Raw genomic sequence first — 26,789 nt, 5'->3', positions numbered from 1 at the left:
CAGTCCTGGAGGGGAGAGTTCTATGGTACAAATGGTGAGTTCCTGAATCCTAAATTCTGGTGTTGCTGAGAGTTCTTCTCTTGAGGAAACCCATGTTCAGCAGTTCCAGAATTGGCCATCTCTCAGTGAGGGATTTCCTGGACAGCTCCCAATCCTAGAATCCAGCTTTCTCTCAAGAGAAGTTGACTTTTCCTGGGTAGAACTAGAGTCTTGAAAAGAGAAGAAAATTGTCACTTTGTCCTAAAGGGGAAGAAGTGGTTAGGGGCTAAGGTTGCCATTTGGGGATTAAGGGACTTGGACTATATATTCTGCTCTCTTTGAATTATTCAGAGAGGCAGGGATTCAGTGGGAGGAAGGTTGCCTGTCTTAAAGGACCAAATGTCTTTCTTCCAAGGATACTCTTGGCCTCAGAGGCCCGCCATGATCTGGATGCCTGTATAAGTCTCATGGGGATGAAAGAACGCATCAATGGAACTTCAGAATGTTGCCTACCTAGCAACCTCAAAGTAATTTCCTTTACTGGAGGAGTGCAAGCCACAGAGAAGTGTGATGAGTCTGGAGGAATGTATCTATGTTTTTGAGTAAGACATGCTCATTGGAAAGTAAGAGGGCTGCCCTTATATCAAGTCCAAGTTCATTTCCCTTCCCAAGAGAGTCTAAACTGCAAAGTGTTTCAATGATTCTGGAATTCCTTAGGACCCTGTGAAAAATGGGAATAACAGAAGAGGGAGGATTTTATGATTGTTAATGGGCTACTGTAAGTCTTTTCTGTGTATTGCTACAATGTTTGTGGGATGTTGTGAGTTCTTTTTTGGTGGTTTTTGTTTTTTGCATAATATGTGGAATAAAGACTGTTGTATATCAGAAAATACATTGTTACCTTGTATATTTACTTGTATGAAGTCTGGGAGACCTTTTCCTCCACATCTGTGTAAACCTAGACAAGCACTACAATCAGAGATTTTTCTCATACTAAAGTCTGGGCAGAGGCATAATGAGTCAAAGAGTTATTGATTTGGGTGTGGAGAGGGTGACTTCTGAAACAGAACCTGGTCTGTGGAAGTTCAAAGCTTGGAGCTGATGTTACACACATATATCTTGTTGAATGCTACTTGTCAAGGTTCTTTAGGGCAGGAACTAATTCCTTCTAATTTAATTAAACAAAAATGCAGTAAGGATCTATTCTGTATAAATATGAACTTTGCTTAGCATGGAGACATAAAAAATAGTGAGAATACAGGTCCTAATTTCAAAGAGCTTGTTATCTAATATAGGAAAGGATGAGTACAAAAACAGAGACCACCCCACCACCCCTGCAAAGTTCTATGAGAAGTTTGAGGGCAGAGAAATTACTTTCACTTGGGGATAGAAAGAATAGACAAAGAAAGCTTCTTGGTGGTACCTAGGAAGAATTTCAACAAAAGTTTAAGGAAGAAGTATGGAGAATGTTGCAGTCATGGAGACAGGACAAGAGAAGAGGAGCAAAGGGATGGAGAATAACCTCATGTTAACGAAATATGGAGGATGCAAAGGAACCTAAAAGTAGAAAAGGCCCAAAGAAATTAGGTACCTTGGATTAAAACCAGAATTAAAACCAGTAAAACCAGAATTTATTAAAGTACCTTGATACCTCCCTATGTCTCTGTTTCCTTATCTGTGTTCTGTGATCTGATCCATGTGGGAATTCCTAATCATGCAGATCTCAACCCATCCTGTGTGACTTATCTATGGATGTCCTTAATTTCACCACAGGAAGATCAGCCCCACTCGGTGGAGGTACAGTAAATAGAAGACAAGATGCCAAGTCAATGGGTTCAAATCCCACCTTGGACATTTACTACCAGTGTCATCCTGGTTCTCAGTCTCAGTTTTCCCAACTGTAAAATGAGGATAATAATAACACCAATCTCATAATGTTGTTTTAAAGATCAAATATGATGATGTATTGGAAGCATCTGGTAACCTTGGAAAGACCTTGTCTCAAAATGCCCAAGATCTCTCACTCTTTCTAGGGCCATCACCTATCATTTTGACCTATGTCTTGCCATTGGACTCCAATGACTCTGGAGGAGAGAGTGAGGCTGATGACTTTGCACAGCTCTGCCTCACTTAAATCTAATTCATTTACAAGTCAAGATCTCACCAGCCTGACGGTCATTGATTGTCTTTGTGAATGAAGAATGAACAACAACCCTTAAAGTATAAAGGGCAAATGTGAAATAAAATGGTGAAATACATGTTATTGTTATTATGATTCCTGATATTTCAGGGATGCAAGTAGAGCCAGTGGCCTGTTCATCGGTCTTTCCTACTTTTTGCTATGTCCATTGGTTTTGCGGGGTTTTTTTGCCATATTTTTCCTTCACATCCCTTCTCTTGTGCAATTCCCCATTTGCAGTGAGTTGCAGCCTGCTGACACCCATCTTTCCTTTGACCTCTGGGAGATCTCCAATGTCAATTCTTTAAGAGCTGTTGAATTCTATTACTGGAAGACACAAAGCTTCAACAGAAGCTCATAAACTCATAAAAATTTGTGTGAAAAAAGATGGGCCTCCGAAATTGGGGAATAGCTAAACGAATTTGGATATATTAGTGTAATAGAATATTACTATGCTATAGAATGAAATGACTATGTTGAATACAGAGAAGCACAGACTTATATGAACTGATGCAAAGTGAAGTAAGCTGAACCAAAGTCTACAAAAATGCAAATGGAAAGGACAATCACAAAACCACTGAAAATTAATGCTGCAAAATTAGAAAGCATAAGATTGATGTCAAAGAAGAGTTTGAGAAGACATTTCCCTCTGCTCTTTTGCAGAAGTGTGTGGGACAGGGTACATAGCCATGGAACACTGAATTTAATATCTAACTTTTTCTTCATTGTATTCAATTTTCCTAATTTTTTTCTCTTCTTCCTCTTTAAAAACAACAACAACAACTCTTTGTTATAATAGAAAACTTTGGGAGTATGAGGGACAGAAGGGTATTTAGGCAATGTAAAAATAAGATATGTTAATAAAATGTATTTATTACAAAAAGAATAAGATGGGCCTTTGGTTCAGACAAAAGTCTAGCATCTTTAAAGGAGCTGTCTAAAAGAATCCATTATTTCTCTTTATTCTATTCAGTTCTTGACCTCATTCATTGTTCACTTGTAGCAATTATCTCAAATACACATACTGATTCTTGAGTTGTAGATTTTCCATCCAGCTGTATACCATGGTCAAAAACAGAGGTGTAACATTGTGGACTTTTTCCCACATTGAAATTTTTGATGATGAAGTATTGCATCATGTATCCATATAGTATAGTATTGTAAATAAGTCATTACATGCACATATGCCTACCACATGCTGGACTTTCCAACAATGCATGACATATTTGGCTGCCAACACTTGCTTGTTAAGACCTGTCAGCAGACTTGAACACTGATTGATTATAACTTGTATTTTGTGTGTTTATTTGGAAAATAATGTATTCACTATGACTTTAGCTCTGTTACACAACAGATGAAACAGGTATTAATGTTGTTTCAAAATTTTCTTCTCTTCTTTCCTTAAGCTTCCACCACCCTCTTATTTTATTCAATAGCCCTCAATTATTCCCAAAGCTCCTACCACTTTCCTGGATCATTCTGGCACCCCCAGGGGACAGTCTCTCCTACTTTAGAAATCTCTGGCTAGGTAATAAGCACTTTTCACTTGACTTTTCTTGTGTAGATGATTAGGATGAAGTTTTTGTTGTTTCCATTAAGCATTCAAAATGAGTTTTTGAGTAACAACAAAGAGTCACGAAAGGCAATCATAGTATAGGAGATAAAGAGTTGACTTTGAAGGCAGGAAAACCTGTGTTCAAATCCTGTTTTCTGACACATCATGGCTGTGACCTGGTCAAGTCACTTAAACTTTCAGTGTCCCCAGCACTTCTATCTACAGTAGAATTCCCTCATTCAGGAAATTTTCTATACTGATAAAATTGACATATCCATTTCCTGTCCCTTCTGAATCTCATCCAGAAGGCTCCACAATGTCTTGGGACTTAATGCATTCAGAACAATGTCATTTATAAATAGGAACAAGTAGCTTCTCATCAAGATAGTGCTTTGTGAACTTAAAAGTATTAAGGACATTTTTGTTATTGGGTTGTTTCAGTGTGCTTCCTGCCTCCCCCATTTTGTCAATTGTATTTTTAAAGGAATTATTTGATTTTTCTTCTACCTCTCCAATTTGACTTTTAAAATCCTTTTTGAGTTCTTCCAAGAAGGTTTTTTGGGCTTGAGACCACTTCATATTCTCCTTTGAGGTTTCAGGTGTAGGTACATTGACCATGTTGTCCTCTCCAGAATTTGTTTTGATCTTTTCTGTCACCAAGATATTTCTCTATGGTCACTGATTTTTTTTTATTCTTCTTGCTCATGTTGCTTGCTTTTTTCCTGGCTATTAAATTTGATCTATCCTTCTGGGGCCCAGGGGGCTCTGCCCCAGACTTCTTGTGCTGGGAGCTAGGGACCTGATTACTGGTTTTCTATGCTGGGGCCTCAGGTGTTAGCAGTTGGGTATTGTAGTAGTCTGGTAGTTTACCTGGTGCTGAGCTGGAGGTGATATGGGCCTAGTGTTGGCACTTTCCTGCCCTTCCACCCTGGGGCTCAGGATCTCCCACTGGTCTGCTGAGGTGGGGCTTGCTGCTGGCTTGATGGGATGTCTTCCAACCTGTACTGGTCCCTTTCAGCCACTTTAAGAGGGACCTTTCTTATTAATTTCCCTAGCTTCCCAAGCTAAAAGACTGCCATACCCCATCTTTCTACTGGCTCCACTATGCCAAGATTTTTCCTGGCACAATACTCGCTGAGTTTTTTTCAAGGTAAACTCAGTCATTTTGGCTCCCAGAAGTTTAAATAGATGATTTGCAAACATTCAGTCTGTGGGCTGATAGCCCCAGGAGTAGCTGCTGCTGCTGCTGCAGGCCCTGTGCAAGATTGCACTTCTCTCTCACTCAGTTCCCACAGATCCCTCTTCTGTGATGAAACATCTGGGAATCCTCACTGCTGCCAGTGATTCATTCTGCTGGGGTCTGCTGTGGCTTTGCTATGGTCAAATCTGCACTGGTGCAGCCTGTGTGCACTTAGACTGAGCTCCTCTCCTAGCCTAGAGCAATAGATCATTCCTGTCAACTTTCTAGGTTGTCTTAGGCTGGAAATCTGCCACACTCTGTCTTTTTGTGGATTCTGCCACTCTAGAATTTGTTCAGACTCACTTTTAAAAGGTATTTGAAGGGGTTTGGAGAACTCAGGTGAGTCTCTGCTTTTACTCTGCCATCTTGGCTTTGCCCCCTATTGGGTTGTTTCAGGCAAAGAGGGTTAAATGACTTGCCCAGGGTCACACAGCTCTTAAGTCTGAAGTTTGATTTGAACTCACATCCCTCTGACTCAAGGGCCAGTGCTCTGTACATTGTACCACCTCACTACCCCAGTAAGGGAATAGGAACTATTAAAGGACCGTCAATAAATGTTTGTTGATGATGCTGATGTTGACGGTGATGTGATGGGGTTGGTGGTACAGGGAGAGACAATGGACCTGACACTTCTCGTCTCCCTTGAAGGGTTCTTGTTTAAAAAAGAATAATGCTTCAGGTCCTTGGGATAGATATATTTCTTCTATCCTAAAAGCTTGATCATCTTACAGACATTATCTAATTCACCTTCACCATAGCCTTCTGATGTTCATCCTTCAATTGCCTCAAGTCCGTTAAAGAAAACTTTGTGATGGCCAAGGCACTCTGGAGATGTTAAGTGCCCATATAAATCCCAACTTATTGACTTGAGTGTCTGATTTTCTATTTATATTTGCATTTGTAAGGTTCCTATTGTTCAGACATCTAAATGCTCAGCCTAGTTTTTGAGAGACAGTAAGCCTAGAGTAGATAGGAATCTGGATTTGGAATCAGGAAGACCTGAATTCAAATCTTGCCTTGGATGCTTACTACCTATGTAACTTTGTTTCTTTATCTGAGGGCCCTTGAGGTACTTGAATCTCAGTGATGTAAGTATTGGGAAATTAAGGCTAGCATGGTGAGAATGGGATTCAGCAAGATAGGGCAAAAGTCCATCCATCAGGACCTGAGGACCAAAGAGGGGTGCCCAAGATCTGTGATCTTATGATTCTGTAATCCTAAAGGATCTTCTTTCTTCTTCTTCTCTTTCTTCCCCTCCTCCTCCTCCTCCTCCTCCTCCTCCTCCTCCTCCTCCTCCTTCTTCTTCTTCTTCTTCTTCTTCTTCTTCTTCTTCTTCTTCTTCTCCTCTCTCTCTCTCCTCTCTCTCTCTCTCTCTCTCTCTCTCTCTCTCTCTCTCTCTCTCTCTCTCTCTCTCTCTCTCTCTCTCCCTTTACAATCTGGCTCTAGTCTATCTTTCTAGATATCTCACTTACTCAATTGATCCTCTTCATAATTCTTATTCCCTGGTCAAACTGGCCTTATTACTATTCCTTAAGCCCAATATTTTATGTCTTGTAGTAATGCCTTCACAAAAGCCAAATGATATCTAGCAGGAACACTTGAGTAGGCATTATGCCAGCTAGGCTCATTTCAAACCCAGACCATGACTCCTTTGATGCCCTCTCCACCTTCCAGCCTTCTCCCACCTTTCCCTCTAAGACTTCTTCCTCTTCTGTTTCAGACATTTACTAACTGTATGATCACGGTCAAATCACTTAACCTGTCTGGGCCTCAGTTTTCTCATCTGTAAAGTGAGGGTGTCATGGAGTAGACTGCCCAACAAGGTCCAGTATTAGGAACATGTGCAGATATTCTGTGTGATTCCAGTTTTAGTGACTGTGTGGAAACTTAGGGAGGAATATGTTTCAGGTCATGGTGGCAAGGGATGGGTATTGTGTGATAAAACGTTTTTTCATTGACTAAGGAACAGGCAGAACTGCTGCCTCAGGTACTGAAGAACTGGAACTAAGAGTGTATACGCAAGAGGGGACCCTCCCATCTCTCATTCTCTTTTCTTGAAGACCACACTGGTTCAGAGAGTTGGGTGGAGGAGAGGGGGTTGCTCTGTCTCTTAGTCAGCTAAGTTGGGTGTCAAAATGAATAGAATGTTGGATCTAGAGTTAGGAAGTTTAAATTCGGCCTCAAACACTTATTACTTGTGTGATCCCAAGCAAGTCAACATCTGTTTGCCTCAGTTTCCTCAGTCACAAAATGGCAATAATAATGCATCTACCTCCTAGAGTTAGTGTGAGGATCAAATGAGATAATACTTATAAAGTACTTAGCACAGAGCCTGGCATGTTGTAGGAGCTTGATAAATACTTATTCCCTTTCCCATCCCTACCTCACCCCAGAAGGCCATGAACACATGACTGCTTCTGTATCTTTGTGTTTATTCTCTGGTGAATAAGTATGCCAACATTGAAGTACTGAAGTGTCTTAGTAAGTTCTAGAGATTCAGAGTTCTCATCAGAGGTTCCATTTGTGGTAGCTGTGGCCACTGGCCAGTAGTGTCAACTGATGGATATGGAAAGGAACTTAATTCAGGCATGGGTACAGTTTCAGGCACTAAGACCCCTTTTGGCAGAGAGAATTGATGGCTGTGGATTTAACAGAGGCATTGTCCCTCAGAGAACTACCCTTAAGGGGATCTTCATGAGGACTTATGAAGAGAGAAAAGGACTCCCAGGGTCAGGAGCAGAAGGTATACTTTTGCCACATGTGTTTTTTTAAGTATGCCTCACTATCATTGTACTTTAGGTTTGATTTCACTTTCCTCAGAATACCTTGTACATGGAAGAAAGTGCATCCCCAATTTGGAGGAAATATTTCCTACCAACTGCTCTTGCCATAACTTCTCAGTAAATACCTTATCTAAAAGTTCATTGAGTCTACTGAGTAACTCTTACTGAGAAGTATACTGGTGGGGGCTCATGAACAGTACTTGGGACTTAGAGAGTGGTGGTAGTCAGTCACCCTCTAGAGACCTAGCCTACCCATGAAAATGGGGGTTGGGAAGATGGACCTGTGAAGATACTGCAAAGGAATAGGATTCTATAACCCTTCCAATGAACCTGTGATCCAATGATCTGTCCTCAAGTCCTACTTTTACTTACTAGTTGCATCACCAGTTGCAAACCATTTAACCTCCCTGAGCCTCAATTTCCTCATCAAGTGAAGAGGTTGGACTCTCCGCCTTCTGAAGGCCCTTACATCATGATCTTACAATAAATGTCTGCTATCAGATACTATATGGGGTGTTCCAAAAGTCTTATTGTAACTTAATCTGTTAAAGCTTTTTTGTTAAACCTGAATTTGTATTTTTATTGGTGTAGGAAACTCCCTTCACAAATGCTGATCTGCACCCATTCTGCAACTTAGACTCATCAAGAATTTAGGCTCTAAACATTTAAATGTTTTACCTAGCCCAAAATGTCAGAAGTGTCAGAGGGATCTCCTGTCCTCAGTAACTCCTCAGTCTTTTGCAATCTGACTTTTTAACTCACCATTCATTCAACTGAAATCTCTCTCTACAAAGTTACCAACAATCTCTTAATTGATGGATCTGTTGGGGTTTCCCCTAGTCTTGGCCTTTCTCTATTTCTGCTGCATTTGACCCAACTGATCACCATTTCTCTTCCTGGATACTACTTTCTCCTGGGTCTCACCCTGACTGACCCTTCTCAGTCTCATTGTGTCTACATCCTTTGGGACAAGGAGGGGAGAAATGACTTGCAATTACTATGATCATTTATATTAAAAATCATTTATCAAACATTCAAAACTAAGTATACTCCAAGGATCTGGCTTGCCTCTTCTCTATCCTCTTCTCTCTCTCTCTCTCTCTCTCTCCCTGTTTCTTTCTCTTTGTTTCTTCTGGTGTCTCTGTCTCTGTTTTTGTCTGTCTGTCTCTGTCTCTCTCTCCTCTCTATGTTTCTCTCTTTATGGTGTCTCTGTTTCTTTCTCTTTATCTCTTCCTGTGTCTGTCTGACTCTGTATCTGTCTCTCTCATTTCCCCCCTCCAATTTAATTATCATCTCCATGCTAATGACTCCCATATGCAGATCTATATGTCCAAATCTCTCTCTCTCCCAAGTTTCAGACTAGCATCACTAACTGCCTATTGGACATTTCGAATTGGTTGCCTCAGAAACACCTAAAACCCAACATTTCCAAAATAGGATGCTGCAGCCCAGAACTCCTATTCTTAATGTGATTTAAAAAAAAAATCATTGCTCAGATATTCAAACCTAACTGTAGGAGTACCCTGAGGCTTTCTCTTGAACCCTGTTTTTTTCCTCTCTCTTTCTCTCTTGGTGATCTTACCAGCTCCTCTGGACTTAATTATCATCTCTAAGCAGATGTCTCCCAGATACCTATATCTAGGTCTGGTCTCTTTTCTGAACTTCAGTCCTGCAGCACCTATATCGATGCCAATTAGACATTTCAAATCGGTTGCCCTGGAGACATTTCTAACCAGCATTTCAAAATACATCCTTTGTGCATAGCTGTTTAAATGCTGCTTCTCCCCCATTAGACCATGATCTCCTTGAGCGCAAGGACTAGTTTTTGCCTTTCTTTGTATCCCCAATGCTTAGCACAGTGTCTGGCCCATAGGAAATGCCTCATAAATGTTAATTGGCTTCATTTGACTTTTCTCCTATTCTAGGCTGGACCTGACCCAGGCCAGTCCCCTGGTAGTTTGTTTTACATAGGAACAAAATGCTGAGACACCTGCCGTCATTCAACATTTAACAAAAATAGATTTATTTAGTCATACAAAAAGATGGATATTAAAAGAGCATAAGCATAAGCAATGAGGACCAGTTGATTCCAAAGAGTGAAGCTCTCTTCCCAATTTTGCCCGTCATTTTTCATCAAGCATCAGAGTGGAACTCTCTCCTGGCTGCTTTGTACTAAGGTGACGAGGAAGTGATGGCAAGAACCCAAGTCTTAGATGTACAATGTATGTACATAGTGGATCCCCTGATAAAATAAATCTTCCTCCAGAAAGATATTTTCATTTTTTGGTAACTGTATCCCTGACATAGAGTACGTACCTATACATTGTAGGTGATTAATAAAGGTAAGTCTATTAATTGACTCAAATCCAAGTCTTTTTCTGTAGCTTGGCTTGCTATACATTGTAATTGTGTGGTCGTTCCCATTGTGTTCTTCTTTGTGACCCCATTTGGGATATTTCTTGACAGAGATACTGGAGTAGTTTGCCATTTCCTTCTCCAGCTTATTTTACAGATGGGGAAACTGAGGCAAACTTGGTTGAGTGACTTGCCTAGGTTCACACAACTAGTAAGTGACTGGAAAATGAGTCTTCTTGATTCCAGACTCAATGCTCTGTGTACTATGACGCCCCCTAGCTGCCTCTGCTATACATTGCTCTACTCTAAATTGCGCATCATCTTTTTTTCCTTTAAATCTAGATTTGCTAGGAGCACTGAGTCTCCAGTCAGAGGATCTGAGTTCAAATCCTGCCTCTCACACTTACTGTCCCAGTGACCTGCGGCAAGTAAGTCATTTAAACTTTCTGGGGCTCAGACTCATCTGTAAACTAAGGGTGGGGCTATGTTGGACAAGAATTCATAGGTGTCAAACCCCCCCTGAGTGCTGCCTGAACCAGATTAAATTGGGAAATGTTTAATGAAACTAATAAAAATGACATAGATAATGTTAATTTGTAGTTTTCTAAATCAGTATGCTTCCTGAAGGGATCTGTTTCTATTTGAGTTTGATGCCACTGGGCTGGGTGATTTCTGGGGTCCCTTGCAATTCTGAGTCTATAATCCTATCGATTTTCTCTGTAACACGAAAAGGGTTGGATAAGAAGATCTCTCAAGTCTCTTCTAGTTCCCATTCTAGTTTGATTCTAGAAGTATTCTGGATAGGCGAGAGGTTCAGTGATTAACCCAGGGTTGCACTTCCAATGTATAGCAGAGAGGTAAGTTGTTCTGAGTCCAGCTCCACATTTCACCAGGCTGCCTGTGTTTGTAGTATTCCAGTGGAATGTACCTATTTATCTATGCCTATCTATCTATCTATCTATCTATCTATCTATCTATCTATCTATCTATCTATCTATCATCTATGTATCTTTCTGTCTATCATCTATCCATCTGTCTGTGCATCCATCCATCCATCCATCCATCCATCCATCCATCCATCCATACATCCATCCATTCACTCATTTAGGTCCTTCTTTTCCGTTGCCTAGCACACCATAAACATAACCATGGACTGAGAAGTGTAAGGACTTTACTGACCACTGAATACACCACGTCCTGCCCCCATTTTACTGGGTAGGACACTAAAACCCTGAAAGTCAGCGTCACAGTTTCCTAGATTGAAGGCTGGAAGAGGACTTTGGAGCCCACGGAACACAGCCCCCTCGATTTCCAGACTAGGAACCTGAGGTATATACAGGTGACTTGGTCAGGATCCCACAGCGCAAATGTCTGGAGGGAGGATTTGAACCCTAGTCTTCCGCCTTCCGAATTTACTGTCCTATCCACCACACCAGGAATGACGTTTGCGGGATTGATCTAGGATAATTCCCTGTGGCATTGGGTCCCCCAGCTGGGAAGCAGCGCCCCTGCGCCTAGCTCAGTCCCAGCACACAGTAGGAGCTCGATAAATGCAGGCTGACTGACTGGCGCGGCTACCCCCTCCCTCTGCCCCGCCCCTCCCGGTCCCGGGCAGCGCGCGCACACAGCCCCGCCCCTTGCACGCTTCTGACTGCAGCCGGGCCTTCTAGGGCCCAGCGGGGACTCTCTGACAGTGTCGGGCTTCGGGAGCGGCCTGGGAGGCGGGCGGGGCCGGGGGCGGGGCCGCGCGTGCGCCCGGAGACCGCCCGGAACTCAAGGGCTTAGGCACCACCCGCGCGCACACAACCTGCCCGGAACCCCAGGCCCGAGGCGTCGGTTTCCGGCTCTGGTGGCGGACCTTTGCCCTCGAGGGACAGTTCCGGAGGAGACCGAGAAAGACGCCGGCGCTGGACTGGGGAAGAGGGGACCTGGCCTCGGGGGACAGCAGAGACTTGGGGGGCTCCCTGTGGGAACGAGCGGAGTTGAGGGCGGGGAGGGGGGGGTGGGACCGGCCGGGCTTGGGGGGCATGTCCCCTCTTTCCGGGTTTTTTTTTTGGCCCCCATGTGGGAGTGTAGGGAGGTCCTTTAAATTGGGGGTGAATGGGGGCCCCCTTTTATCTTAGGACCCCTTTTTCTCGGGGTAAGGATTCATTTCCCTTTGGTCTTGGGATAAAGGGGTCCCCCTTGACTCAGCGTCCCATTTTCCCTCTAGATCAGGGGGCGAAGAAACATCGATCTGAGGGATGCTTCCCCTCGTTTGGGGGTGGAGTCCTGATCTTGGGGTGAGGGCTCACTCCCTTGAACTTGGGGGCGAGTCCCCCTTGATCTCAGTGTAAGCGGCCCTCTTGATTGCAGTGTTCCCCTTTTGATCTCGGAGTGAGGGGTTCCCGTTTATCTTTGTTAAAGTTCCCCTTTATCTCGGAGTGAGGGTCCTCCTTTATTTCGGGGTGAAGGTCCCCCATTTATCCCGGGGTGAGGGGTCCCTGTCGCAGTGAGAGGGGGGCTGCGGCCGGCCCCCCATGGCCGAGGCCGGCCTGGACGAGTTCCGCCGCCGCTGGCGGGAGGAGCTGGCCCTCCGAGAGGGGCCGGCCAAGAGGCGGCGGCGGAGCGGGGAGGGGGCGGCGGGGGCAGCCCTGGAGCTTGGGTCGCGGAGGAGCAGCGACGGGACCGACGGGACCGTGCGGGACTCCCCCGGGGGTGCCTCCGGCCAGCAGGCTAGGGCTGCCCCGGGCTACTTCGAACTAGCCAAGAGCCTCCTGGAGGGCGGGGAGTGCCCGCCGGCCCTGGCCCCGCCCCGGACAGCCGGGGAGCTCTCCGGCCCCAGCGGGGGACGGGTCCCCCAGGCCCCCGACGCCCCCCAGCCCGAGCACCCCGAAAGCGCTGGCGGCGACAGGCTACTGGAGCAGCTCATTCGAGATCTGGTAGGTGTCTCCGTGCGTCTGGTCGGGCCGGGCCTGGGGCTGCTCTTAAAACTCCCTCCCCCGCGCCCCCGGCCCAATCGGGGTCTGGAAGCGAGCCCCGCCTCCCCCGCAGGCCCCTCCTCCTTCCGGGCCACGCCTCCTCCCGGGCCCTGTCTCTTCAGAGGCCCCGCCTCCTTCCGGGCCCTGCCTCCTCCGCAGGCCCCTCCTCCTCCGCAGGCCCCTCCTCCTCCGCAGGCCCCTCCTCCTCCCAGGGCCCCTCCTCCTCCCGGGCCCCGCCTCTTCCCAGGCCCCGCCTCCCGGGGCCCCGCCTCCTCTCCCCCTGCCCCAGGTGGAGCACGCGGGTTTGAGCGCTCTAGAAGTAAACTTTGCGGATGCGCTTTGCGTGGGGATGTGCCCGTCTCCGCCCTCAGGGAACGTGCTCCCCACGGGCCAGGAACTGAACCTTGCAACGAGTGTTTACAAAAAGCTGCCTCACGGCAGGTGGCGGGACACCTCCCGCACCGCCCCCGCCGTCAGGTTCGGTCGGCAGCGTCACTGCTGGAGGCCTTGGGTCTCCCTTTGCTTGTGTCGGAAGTGCCCGGCTGCCGGTCGGTGCCTAATAAATGCGTAGTGAATTCACTGATTAGTGAAGTGCCCAGCTCGCTCTCTGTTCACGTTTTAGGGCGCAGTGATCACCCATCGCCCTCACGGACCTCCTTGCGCTCTTCCCCAGGCGCTGGGCCCCTCCCTCGTCTCCAGCTCTTTGCTCCTCACCGAAGTCCCCTTAGGAATGTTTTGGTTTGTGGAGCTTTTCTTTCAGTGTTTGACGTCCTTCGTCTCCAGAACATCATGTTTATGCAGCAACTATGTGGAAACCTCCATTAAAGATGCGGATTTTAAGTCAGAAAGACCTGGCTTTTTGCCCTAATTGGGTGACTGAGTTGTGTGTCATTTAGCCTCTCACCTTCCTTTTCTTCATCTGTAAAAGGGAGGTAATAATAGTTAACTGGTCCAATGAACTTTTGTGCAAGGTACAGTTTTTAGTGTGGAGGATAAAAAATGAACAGGAAAGAACTTAACTGCTTTTATTCTACCTGTAGTTAGGCATGGTGCAGAATGAAATGATGAATATATGTTAAGTACTTTTCAAACTTTTATCTTTCAATTTATCTTTTAATTTGAAGGTTTTTATTGATGTTTTGTGTCTTTTATGTTACCATAGTTTTCCAGTATGAGCTATCTCATATAATAAATACTGCCTTAAAGACAAAAAAAGAAAAGAAAGAGAAAAAAATAAGCACAGTAGTTCAGCACTTTTGGGAAAAGTCCACAAACAACCTTGTAATGTGCAACACCTGGGGGCCTCCCCCCTCTGTGATCTCCTATTTCTTCTTTTGAGCCTGCTTGTTCTTTATAATTTTACAGCATTTCCTTTTGACCTTTTGTGTATGTGGTCATTCTTCCACTTTAATTACTGTAAATGGTTGTGTTTATTGTTTTCTTGGCTCTGCTGGTTTCACTGTGCATCAGTTCATGTAGATCTTGTCATGCTTCTCTGTATTCATCACGTTTATCATTTTTCACAACATAGTAATATTCCATTATGTTCATGTACTACAGTTTGTTTGGCAGTTCCTCAATGGAGGGACATCTCTATGTCTTCAATTCTTTGCTATCACAAAAAGTGATTTTATAAATATTTTGGTGTACCTAGATAGGGATTTGCTTCTTATCAATGCCCTCCTTGAAGTATAAGACCAGTAATGGAATCTCCATGTCAAAGTATATAGACATTTTGGACCTTATTTACATAATTCCAAGTGGCTTTTAAAATGGCATTTCAGTGTCAGTGAGGACAATGATGACTCAGGTTCCTGAGTGCTTTGCTTTTGGAGTACAAACTTAGGGAAGTCCAACTGGACCAAACAGGTTTTGTGTCTAGTAATCCCTATCTTTATCAGAGCATTGTTGTAGCTGAGATCAGATCCTTAACCAGAAGGTTTACCATGAGTTTGATGGCATTTTGGCCATGACACCACAGGAGGGAGGCTTTTGGAACAGTGAAAAAGCAATGAATTTGGAGTCAAGAGGACCTGCGTTTCAGTCCGGACTCTGCTCCTTATGACCTAACCCACGTGAGCTTAGGCGATTCATTTAGCTTTTTTGGCCTTCATTTTCTTCATCCTTGAAACAGGGAAGTCAGATGAGTTCTCAGAAGGCTTTGCCAAGTCTGAACCTGTGTTATGTGGCACAGTGGAAGGAGTCAGGAAGACCTGAGCACAAATCCAGCCTCAGAACCTCTCTGATTGGGACCCTGGGCAATTCACTTCATCCTTGTTTGTCTCAGTCAGTTAACAAGCATTTATCAAGCACCTGCTCCGTACTGGCACTTTAACTGGGTGTACAAAGTAAACCTCTGCCCTCAAGGGCTCACCATCCAATGGGGGAGACCACACACTTTGTTTAAACAAGGTAGATACAAAATCCATTTTAAATAATTAATGGAGGGAAGGCACCAGTATTAAAGGAAATTGGGAAAGGCTTCTTGTAGAAAGTGAGATTTTAGCTGAAACTGGAAGGAAGCCAGAGGAGTCTGGAGGCCAAGATGAAGAGGGAGAGAGTCCTGGGCATGGGAGACAGCAAGTGCTTATGCCTCAGTCTCTTGTCGGTAAAGTGGGTGTAGCTCCTACAACCTGAGTTGTTATGAGGATCAAATGAGATATTTGTAAAGCCCTTTGCAAATATGAATGTTACCTGTCACAGAGAAGGGGTTGCTTTCTGCTTAGTGGTAGAAATACCTACCTTGTTGAATTCCTATAATGTAAACTCTTTGAGGCCAAGGACTATTTTGTCTTTTATCACCTGCACCTTGACCCTGTGTCTGGCATCTAGAAGGCCCTTAATAAAATTCTTGTTGAAACTTGACTCCCCAGTAAATAGGAGAAAATACACTCCTTTCCTCTTTTTGCAGAAGTGGCGGACCACAGGTGTGAAATACTGTGCATAAGTTTAGACTCTTGTGGATATCGGTTAGTTTTGCTGAACTATTTTTTCCTCTTTTTTTTCTTGTTTTAGGCAGTGACTCTTTGGGAAGAGATAGGAGAGGGATACAGTGGGCAGTGTAGGGAGGTTATTTAAAAACAGACGCTGTCAGTACAAAGTTATTTAAATAAAATGCTTGTTGAATGAATGACTTTCTGTGTATCTGAGGTAATGGGGATGCAGTGATGAAGTAGGGTAGTCCTTGTTCTGAAAGAACTTATAACCTAATTATAGGGAAATTACTTGTGGATACATATGTAATTCAGAAGAGACTGTGATGAGTCAGAGGTAACATCTAGAAAAAAGTCCTCTGAGATTTAGAACCGAAATTTCCCTGAAATTGGCAAGTTACCCAAAAGAGCTGTCCTTTGGTGGAGGAATTGATTCTGGGGCATGCCTAACTGTGGTCTGTGCAGTAAACACTTAACAGCTGGTAATATCCAATATTTACCATTTATTAGCTCTATTTAACCAAGACTTAATAACTTTCAACAGTGCGGTTCTAAATGGAAATGTAACTCTTGTCTTAGAGGAATGTTATTATGACTTAGAGATGACCCTGGACCTATTTGATTTCTTGAACTTGGATAATGATGTTAAGAGGTCTTGCTTCTTTCTCCATGTTCTGTCCACTAGAGAATCCTCATCTGAACCATTTACAAAATGGAATTTATTTTATTCTTAAAACTGAAAATACTTATTCCCTTTTGGGTCTATGTAGGAATATCAGTAATGTTGATTCTGGTGAAATAATGAAAGGGAATTGACCCCCATTAAAAGTTAATTGTGCAAATGTAAAGTCCTTTCTCTAAAGTGCTTTGTTTTTCTTTTAGCAGTTGTTGAGTCATTTCAGTCATGGACTGAAATTTGGGGTTTTCTGGGCAAAGATACCACAGTGGTTTGTCATTTCCTTCTCCAGCTCATTTTCCAGATGAGGAAACTGAGGCAAACACAGGGTGAAGTGACTTGCCCAGGGTCACACAGCTAATAAGTGTCCAAGGTCACATTTGAACTCACAACCTTTTTATTCCAGTTCTGGTGCTCTATCCACTGCACTACCTAGCTGCCCTTTTTTTAGGAGTGGGAGCACACTAATTTTGGTTGTGAATATTGTATTATTTTAAAATGTTTTCTCTTCCAGCCTAAAGTTTTCACTAGGGATGAAACTGCTAACATAGAAAAAATAATTAAACTATCTTTTGATCTTTTATTTTGCCCCCCTTGGAGAGCACATGCAGGGCTTGGTAACATAAGAGCTTCGTCTTCCTAGAGTGTAGGGTTGGCTGGGAAGAGCTATGTATTTAAAGAGTGGCAGGGCCTTGATAGACAACTACAATTTAGTGGAAATGAAAACTCAGCAGTGACTGCCGTTGAGTGTTGTCTGTGTCCATGAAGTTTTTAATAAGAGTAGCTGGAAATCATCTCATCTGAGGTGGTGAGTTAGGAATATACTAAGTGAACAATTGATATTCTTCCTCATATTCGGTTACTCAGATGCCGAAAAGACAGTCACTCTCCTGGGCAAAGTGCCACTGGGAGCAGGCACCTTCCTTCTTTGCCCCTTTTCTCTTCTCTTTCCATCCTCACTAGTCATATTGGGGCAGCCTCAGCAGAGCTCCAGCCCTTCTTTCTGCCTTCTTCCTCTCTCCCTGCTGGGGTGAACTCTGCCTACATTTTCCCTCCTTCTTTTTTAGGCCACTCAGTGTGGAAAGCAATAAATGAATAATATTGTTTATTATCATTATCAAAATATTTGTGTTGGGAAGGATCGGAGAGATCATGTAGTCAAGTTCTCATTGTACAGGTAGACACAGAAGCCCTGAGAGGTTCTGTAATTAGCTCCAAGGTTATGGACCTAGTAAGCCACAGCACTCACGCTTGTACTCCGAGTCGGCCAAAGTTCTTGTCATTAATAGCATCTTGAAATTGTATTTGAGTGAGAATTGTTGCTCCACGTGGAAGTGTGCTATCAAAGGTCCTAAAACCCACCGTAGGTCTATTCTTGTCTTTCAGATGTTTGGCATTCAATAAAAACCTGCTCATACATGGGCACAGGTATTTCCCAATCATCAGTATCATATGGAAATTTAGAACCCACATTTTAGAGCCAGGTAGAATATTTTATTCTAATTAATAAACACTTTTCAGCATCAGCCACTGATTATTCTTGAAAATGTCTGCAGTAGGGGGCGGAGCCAAGATGGCGGAGTAGAAAGACGCACATACACATAGCTCTGAACCCACAACCCATAGAATGGCTACAGGGAAGTAACTCACGGCGAATTCCGCACCCAGAGGCCACGGAACATTGGAGCGAGGGAGATTTCTGTTCCAGAGAGACCTGCAAACCTCTCGCCGGGGGGTCCTTCGCGCTGCGGACTGGGCGCCGGGACTGGGAGCTGAGCGCAGCCCTGCAGCGGCCACGGCACCGAGAGGAAAAGATCCGAGCAGGCTTCACAGACAGGATCTCCAGCGGCCACGCGGGTCCCTCCACCCACAGAGGGATCTGCAAACCTCTCGCAAAAGGTCCGTCGCGCTGCAGACACAAAGCTCAGCCGAGACCTGCTGCGGCCACGGCTGCGGCACCGAGAGAAACAGATCCGAGCAGGCTTCAGGGACGGGATCTCCAGCGGCCGCACAAGTCCCTCCACCCACAGGTGACAGGGGTGGGTGAGAGAGTCTCTTTGGCGGGTCGAGAGGGGAGTGGGGTGCCCCCATAATTCAGGCCCCCCCCGGGAGGTAGAAGCTGAGAGGCGGCTGCAGACAGGGGCTCCCCAAGCGGGCGGGAGCCTGAATCCATTGCGGAAGGTCTGCGCATAAACCCCCTGAGGGAACTGAGCCTGAGAGGTGGCCCTGCCCCGATCTCAGCACCAGATCATAATCTCATACTGAATAGCAGCCCTGCCCCCGCCAAAAGCCCTGAGGCTGGAAGCAGCATTTGAATCTCAGACCACAAACACGGGCTGGGAGGATCAGGAGGTGAGGTGGGTGTGAGGAAAATATTCAGAGGTCAAGTCACTGGCTGGGAAAATGCCCAGAAAAGGGAAAAGAAATAAGACTATAGAAGGTTACTTTCTTGGCGAACAGGCATTTCCTCCCTTCCTTTCTGATGAGGAAGAACAATGCTTACCATCAGGCAAAGACACAGAAATCAAGGCTTCTGTGTCCCAGCCCACCCAATGGGCTCAGGCCATGGGAGAGCTCAAAAAGAATTTTGAAAATCAAGTTAGAGAGGTAGAGGAAAAGCTGGGAAGAGAAATGAGAGACATGAAGTCAAAGCATGAACAGCAGATCAGCTCCCTGCTAAGGGAGACCCAAAAAAATGTTGAAGAAATTACCACCTTAAAAACTAGCCTAACTCAATTGGCAAAAGAGGTTCAAAAAGCCAATGAGGAGAAGAATGCTTTCAAAAGCAGAATTAGCCAAATGGAAAAGGAGATTCAAAAGCTCACTGAAGAAAATAGTTCTCTCAAAATTAGAATGGCACAGATGGAGGCTAATGACTTTATGCAAAACCAAGAAATCACAGAACAAAGAGAGAAGAATGGAAAAATGGAAGATAATGTGAAATATCTCATTGGAAAAACAACAGACCTGGAAAATAGATCCAGGAGAGACAATTTAAAAATTATGGGACTACCTGAAAGCCATGATCAAAAGAAGAGCCTAGACATCATCCTTCATGAAATTATTAAGGAAAACTGCCCTGAGTTTCTAGAACCAGAGGGCAAAATAAATATTCAAGGAATCCACAGAACACCGCCTGAAAGAGATCCAAAAAGAGAAACTCCTAGGAACATTGTGGCCAAATTCCAGAGTTCCCAGGTCAAGGAGAAAATACTGCAGGCAGCTAGAAAGAAACAATTCAAGTATTGTGGAAATACAATCAGGATAACACAAGATCTAGCAGCCTCTACATTAAGGGATCGAAGGGCATGGAGCAGTATATTCCAGAAGTCAAAGGAACTAGGACTAAAACCAAGAATCACCTACCCAGCAAAACTGACTATAATACTTCAGGGGAAAAAATGGTCTTTCAATGAAATAGAGGATTTTCAAGTATTCTTGATGAAAAGACCAGAGCTGAAAAGAAAATTTGACTTTCAAACACAAGAACGAAGAGAACCATGAAAAGGTGAACAGCAAAGTGAAGTCATAAGGGACTTACTAAAGCTGAACTGTTTACATTCCTACATGGAAAGACAATATTTGTAACTCTTGAAACATTTCAGTATCTGGGTACTGGGTGGGATTACACATGCACACACGCTCACATACATAGAGACAGAGTGCACAGAGTGAATTGAATAGGTTGGGATCATATCTTTAAAACAAAATGAAATCAAGCAGTGAGAGAGAAATATATTGGGAAGAGAAAGGGAGAAATTGAATGGGGCAAATTATCTCTCATAAAAGAGGCACTCAAAAGACTCATTAGTGGAGGGATAAAGAGGGGAGGTGAGAGAAAAACATGAAGTCTACTCTCATCACATTCCACTAAAGAAAAGAATAAAGTGCACACTCATTTTGGTAGGAAAACCTATCTCACAATACAGGAAAGTGGGGGATAAGGGGACAAGCAGGGTGGGGGGGATGATAGAAGGCAGGGCATGAGGAGGAGAGTGCAATTCGAGGTCGACACTCATGGGGAGGGATAGGATCAAAAGAGAATAGAAGTAATGGGGGACAGGATAGGATGGAGGGAAATATAGTTAGTCCTATACAACACAACTATTATGGAAGTCATTTGCAAAACTACACAGATATGGCCTATATTGAATTGCTTGCCTTCCAAAGGGAAGGGGTGGGGAGGGAGGGAGGAAGAGAAGTTGGAACTCAAAGTGTTAGGATCAACTGTCGAGTAATGTGCTTGCCACTAGGAAATAAGAAAAACAGGTAAAGGGGTATAGAAAGCTATCTGCCCCTACAGGACAAAAGAGAAGATGGAGACAAGGGCAGAGAGAGATGATAGAAGAGAGAGCAGATTGGTCATAGGGGCAATTAGAATGCTTGGTGTTTGGGGGGGGAGGGGATAAAAGGGGAGAAAATTTGTAACCCAAAATTTTGTGAAAATGAATGTTAAAAGTTAAATAAATAAATTTAATAATAAAAAAAAAAAAAAAAAAAAAAAAAAAGAAAATGTCTGCAGTAGTAGAGCATATCATCAGCATATTTATGATTGCAGACCAGAAAGTTAACTTAGTTGTCATCTTTTTCTATTCCTGAGAGAAGAATAAATTATTTCCCTAACTTGCACGTTTTAGACATTTAGATCTGGGCAGTGTGAAATCCAGAAGTAAACTGATATCAGTGCTGAAACAAGAAATTAACTCTCTTGTGATAACTTCTGTCTTACATGTAGATTTTGCCTGAAATGTCACCCTCTTCATAAAGCTTTTCCTTACTTCTCTGGTCCACAAGGATTTTTCTTTCGTCTGTAATCAAAGTATGTAATGTTTACACATCTTGTTTGACAGTTATGTACAGGCCGTCCTTGTACTTAGGACTAGATGAGTAAGTGGCTCACTTTGACCCTTCCCAATACTATCCAGTTTTCCTCCAAAGTCCTAGCTACAGCTGCCTCTGCTGCTAGTGCAAGCCATTGCCCTGGAAGCCATTGCCTTTTCTCTGTAGGACTCCTGCTTTCCCAGAAGTCATAGCCCACTCCAGCCTTCCTTATCTAACTCCTACTGAGACTTTGTCCCACTCATCGGTTCCAGTGGAAGCAGTTTGAAAGAAATCCCTATTTTTCTCTCTCCACCTCCCCACCCCCGACCCTTACTGGACTAGAGCTCCACCCTTTCCAGGTGCCACCTCTCTGCTCTTTCCACTTCTAAACTCTCCTCTCACCCTAGGAGCCTCCTGCTAGAGGCACGTTGATTATTTGGGATGACAAAGTGTGTATGTCTTTTATAGGCATGTGAGAGTTTTTGTGTCTTGGAAGGAATATTACTGTGGTAAGGAAAGATGTGTTTCTGGCACCTCCAGGTGGAAATGGGAAAACGTTTCCTTCTAGAAAGTGTGGAATAGTGGTGATCAGGTTCTACATTCCACATTCCACCCATTCATCTGTATTATGAGTTAAATAGGTTTTGGTGGGCTAGCCTTGAAACCTAACCCCATCTGTCCCTGCTGCCCCTCCCCCCCGCCCCCGACATTATAACATTATTTCAATGGGAAAGTGAGTTCCAATTTGCAAAGTTTGGTAAGGGAAATGTATTCATAATTGGGGATTGCTGATGCTGCCCTGTATTCCTATTTAACTTTTGATGTGTATACATCTTGTTACCTAAATGGTAAATTTTTAGAAATTAGGAACCAATCAATCAGTCAGGAAATATTTATTGGGAATCCTTTCTTATTCTTGGTGCTGAGCACGTAGTAAGTATTCTGCATGTACTTGTTGAATGAACGAATCATTTCCGTTAGTTGGTGCAGTGGATAGAGCCTTGGCCTTGGAGGAAGACCTGCATTTTAATCCCCCTCAGACACTTACTGGCTTTGTGACTCTGGGCAAGACACTTTGCTTTCTTAGCCTCAGTTTCTTCATTTGTAAAATAGGGATAATTGATCAATATTTATTAAGTGCCTACCACGTGGCAGGCACTTTGCTGAGTACCGCATAATGTACCCACTTCATGGTGTTGCTGGGAGAATCTAATGAGATAACATTTGATGCCATATAAATGCTAATTAGCTATTTCTTTGAAGTGAGTCTATAGATGGTGTGCTGGCAATATGCAGAAACTTAATTTTGACTGTTTTGGACTTCTGCTCCCCTATTGTTTTTCATCAGCACTCAACAGTGCTTTGGGGAGGCTGGCTTCATCCATTACATCTCATTGTAATATCTTGTGCTTACTTAGCTTTTGCCAATAGTTAAAGTAAACAAGACAAACTTCCTTGGAAAGGAGAGGCTTTTAGTCCCACAGTATTTTATTGTAATTGCATGAACAGTTTTTGATCATAGTTATAGTTACTTTTCTCTCTCTTAAAAAAAAAGACACTTAGGGAAATTTTCTCTTTGCCCTTTTTTCCCTGTAGGTTTACATTGGAGAAGGAATTAAGAAGAAAGTCAATTTCCTCACTTCTGACTGACTTGGCTCTTACTAATTATCCCTTTTTTAAAAAAAAATGAGGGGGTAGATTAAATTTCTGACAGTAAGGCACAAAACTAATCCCTTTACAGAATTAGTATTACATTAGCACATAGGAGTGCAACTCTCTCTCCCTGGGGATGGATCTATTTGCAGTTTCTACCAAGCCTTTGGAATAAGGCCAGTAGACTTTGGGAAAATCAAGTACTGAGTGACTTTGAAGTAACAATGTAACATTAGCCTTTTGTGTTTTTGGCTTGACCTACCTATGTAGCAGAAACTGAGGAGGTTTCTATACCTTTAAATCAAATATAAATGGATTTGATAGGAAAACAACAAATATGTGAGCCACTGGACAAAAAAAAAATTCCTCTTTTGCCATCAGCAATGAACATTTGGTGCATGTGCCCCTGAAAAAGTGTTTTCCTTAAATTTGAAGAACTCCTGTGTCTTTGATAATTCTTAATGTAATAGGATGACAGTGATAGCTGATATTTCTATACCTTTGCTCAGTGCTTTACATACTTTGTCTCAATTGGTCCTCCCAATAACTCTGGGAAGGAGAGCCTATAGGGTTATCATTATCATCTTCATTTTCCAGCCAAGGAAACTGAGTCCCAGAGTGGTTACGTGACTTTTGGAGGCAGGATTCAAATCTAAGTCTCTCCTGACTCCAAGTCAAGTGCTCTTTTCATCATACCATACTTCCACACCTTCCTTAGAGAGATTAATTAAGATTATTCCTCAAAAATATTGTGGTCACTACAGTTTTAGAGGGTGACCAAGTTTCACTAAGTGACTGTATCTAATAGCTATGTAGGCCTCCCTTTTGGGAGTTTTTTTGGCTTCAAAAAAAGGAAATTGTTGACTTTTATTTTTAAGACAACAGTTATTAAAGTTATCATTGAATTGATGGTGTCTGTTGTAGAGAACGGTACAGTTCTCTTACTCAGAAGTAGTCTGAGCGGAAATGTGATGGTTAAAAAAGGGAAATACTTTTTGAGCTTGCGTAACAAGGGGACGCATATATTCCTGTTTGTTTAATGTAGCTCTCAGAAGCTACCACGATGTACCAGACTGCCACTGTTATACTTTACTTCCTAGTGTGGATCACAGTCTTGTTTTGGGAGGGAGTTCTCATCTTTCTTCAGATTGGTGTGTGTGTTGTTGATAGAGGGTTCTGGCAGGGTAGAGAATGACAAGACTTTAAAAATTAGCTCATGGAGCACCTCTCCCTTCCCCTCCACCATAGGACTTTATACATTATAGGAACTATAATATTTTTCAAATTATTTTTATATCATCTTCTCCTTGTTTTCTATGGAATTCAGATAGAAACAGTCGTGGCACAACTCACTATCCAAATCTTATTCTAATTTTCTATGGACTATTTCACAAGTGGATAAAATAGTTGCTTTTGTAGCTCCTCTTTTGGAGGCTCACTGAAAGCATCCTTAGGACAGTTCCAGCAGCACACAGCTCAGCCTGGATGATATATACCCATTTGCCTTCTCACATGATTTGGCTCCTCCTTGCTGCATCTCTGTATTTTGCAGGTATTTTATTCTTTGTAGTTTTGAGATGGAGTCCTTGGTGGAGTGAAATGTTCTTATGATTAACATTTATGTGGTGCTTTCACGTTTGGTCCATTGGTCAAGTTGGGCTACATGCGCATTATCTCATTTGAACTGAATTTTGGATTACTCAGAATCAGTGACAGAAGCTCTCCTGTCTCCATTTCCATATAGGAACTCTGTATTGCTTGTATTAGAATTAGAATTTTGCTTTTTGGAAAGAGAGGAGGATGAAGGAGACTCTCAGCTTTCAATAGAAGGGTTATTTGTTGGAATAATTGGCCTGGTTCCTTTACCACTTGGCTCTGTCCCAGGCTCTGGTACCAGTCCATACCCTAAGCAGGGGGATTTAAAAGCCCGTGGCTTGATGTCAGGTAAACCTGCTGGTACTCTCATTTTGATCTTGTGTTCTAGCTCCATTGCTGAGGTTCTTTTCTTATTTCTTCTGACCAAGTGCTTCTACCCCAGTTTTCCAAGTCCCTGCCTTATTGCTTTGCCCTTTCCCTGCATGGTACCCCAGTTTTTCAGAGTTGAGGCCCTCCCTTATTCTCCCCAATCTTTACAGGGTTTGGAGTTTTATCCTTGAACCCCATCCCTGTAGCTCAGCCTCTGTTTACTGTTTGCTTCTGTCTTCTGCCTGTTATTTGCCACCATCTTCCCCTAATGTTTATACACTCCCACTTTCTGAGAAACCTACCTGCTCCTTGCCTCTGACCTCCCTGATGTTAAGCAACTGCCTTTCTTTACCCTTTTCTGCTGTCCAGTACTCCTGATGTTCCCTCCACTTGTCCAGAATTTCTCCTTTTGCCTATTACTAAGATTTTCCAGGACTTCCTCCCCACTTCCCAAGAAGATAGCCTCTGAAGCTGAGGCCTAGTCAGATAATCAATGCTTTTGGATTTGAGTTAGGAAAGACCTCAGGAACCATCTAATCCAATCCATTTCCGTATAAGAATCCTCACTAGATCATATCTAACAAATGGTTATTCAGCCTTTGCTTGCAGACCTCTAATGAGGAATAACCCATACATCCTGAGGCAGTCCATCCTGCCTTGTGACAGCTGTCATTGTTGGGAAGAATTACTGATAAACCTAAATTACCTTCATTGCCTGCTCTGTCTCACTCCCAGCTAAGCTCCTGGGGGTTTCCATTGGTTTATGGATATCATAGATCAGGGGTGGGGAATCTGTAGCCTTAAGGCCACAGTTATGTAAAATTTGGATTCAGTCAAAAGGCTGCACTTAAGGACCTAGAAGGCCACATGTGGTCTTAAGGCTGCAGGTTCCCCACCTCTGTATAGGTCATAAGGAATCCTGTTTAATACATCATTTTATGTACCGTGAGCCCAACAGAAGCATTGAGGATAAAAGGAGAAAGCTGTAACAGCCCATGTCCTCAGGGAGTATTTTAATGAAGACAACATGGACATCTATAGATTCATAAAAGATATGTATAAAGTAAATAGTGATATCTACCATTTATATGAGAGTTTGAGGTTTGTAAATATATACATACATATATATGTCTATTATTTTATTCGATAATCCAAAGTAACCTTAGAACAGAAAGCATTAGCATCTGGCAGACTGGGAAAGGTCTTTGGTAGAAGATGGTGCTTGAGCTAAGTCTTGAAGAAAGCCAAGAGTTCCAGGAGGTAGACATGAGGCGTAGGTAGGCTGAGTGCCTGGATCATAGTAAGACTGGAAGGGGCCAAATAGAGCTGTTTATTTTAGAAGTAATAGGGAGCCACTGTAGTTCATGGAGCAAAAGAGAGACAAGTGAAGGGGGAAATGCAGTCAGACCTAGGCTGCAGGAACATCACTTTGTCCACTGTGTGGAGGAGGGGTTGGAGTGAAGGGAGCCTCGTGGCAGGGAGACCCAGTAGAAGGCCATTGTGATTGTCTAGACAAGTACAAGGGCCTAAATGGCAGAAGCCGCCTGTAAGTGGAGAGGAGAAGACAGAAGGGAGAGATGTTAGGAAGCTGGCCACAGTGAAATATGGTAACTGGATATGTGGGGTGAGGGAGAGTGAGATCTGAACCCGTAAGGATCTGAACAGTTGGAGGGGTTTTCCAAACAGGAAG

The 26,789-nt window shown here is 43.5% G+C and overlaps 1 protein-coding gene across 3 annotated transcripts in view; it reads left to right on the top strand.

Annotated features, from left to right (window-relative positions):
• The first annotated feature begins 12,110 nt into the window (after nt 1-12,110).
• FBXW8 (F-box and WD repeat domain containing 8) overlaps nt 12,111-26,789 on the top strand; it is a 119,364-nt gene continuing 104,685 nt past the window's right edge. For 2 of the 3 annotated variants that reach the window (XM_072600328.1, XM_072600327.1), the window contains exon 1: nt 12,112-13,012. In XM_072600328.1, coding sequence (XP_072456429.1) covers nt 12,611-13,012 — 402 coding nt within the window. In that variant the 5' untranslated portion in view covers nt 12,112-12,610. Of the gene's footprint in view, nt 13,013-26,789 lie in introns of all 3 variants that reach the window. The other variant, XM_072600329.1, reaches the window with a different exon arrangement.

This window comes from Notamacropus eugenii, chromosome 4, assembly GCF_028372415.1.
Source record: "Notamacropus eugenii isolate mMacEug1 chromosome 4, mMacEug1.pri_v2, whole genome shotgun sequence".
Taxonomy (NCBI): domain Eukaryota; kingdom Metazoa; phylum Chordata; class Mammalia; order Diprotodontia; family Macropodidae; genus Notamacropus; species Notamacropus eugenii.
The sequence above is the reverse complement of the archived record's forward strand: the minus strand, read 5'-3'. Positions and strand labels throughout refer to the sequence as shown.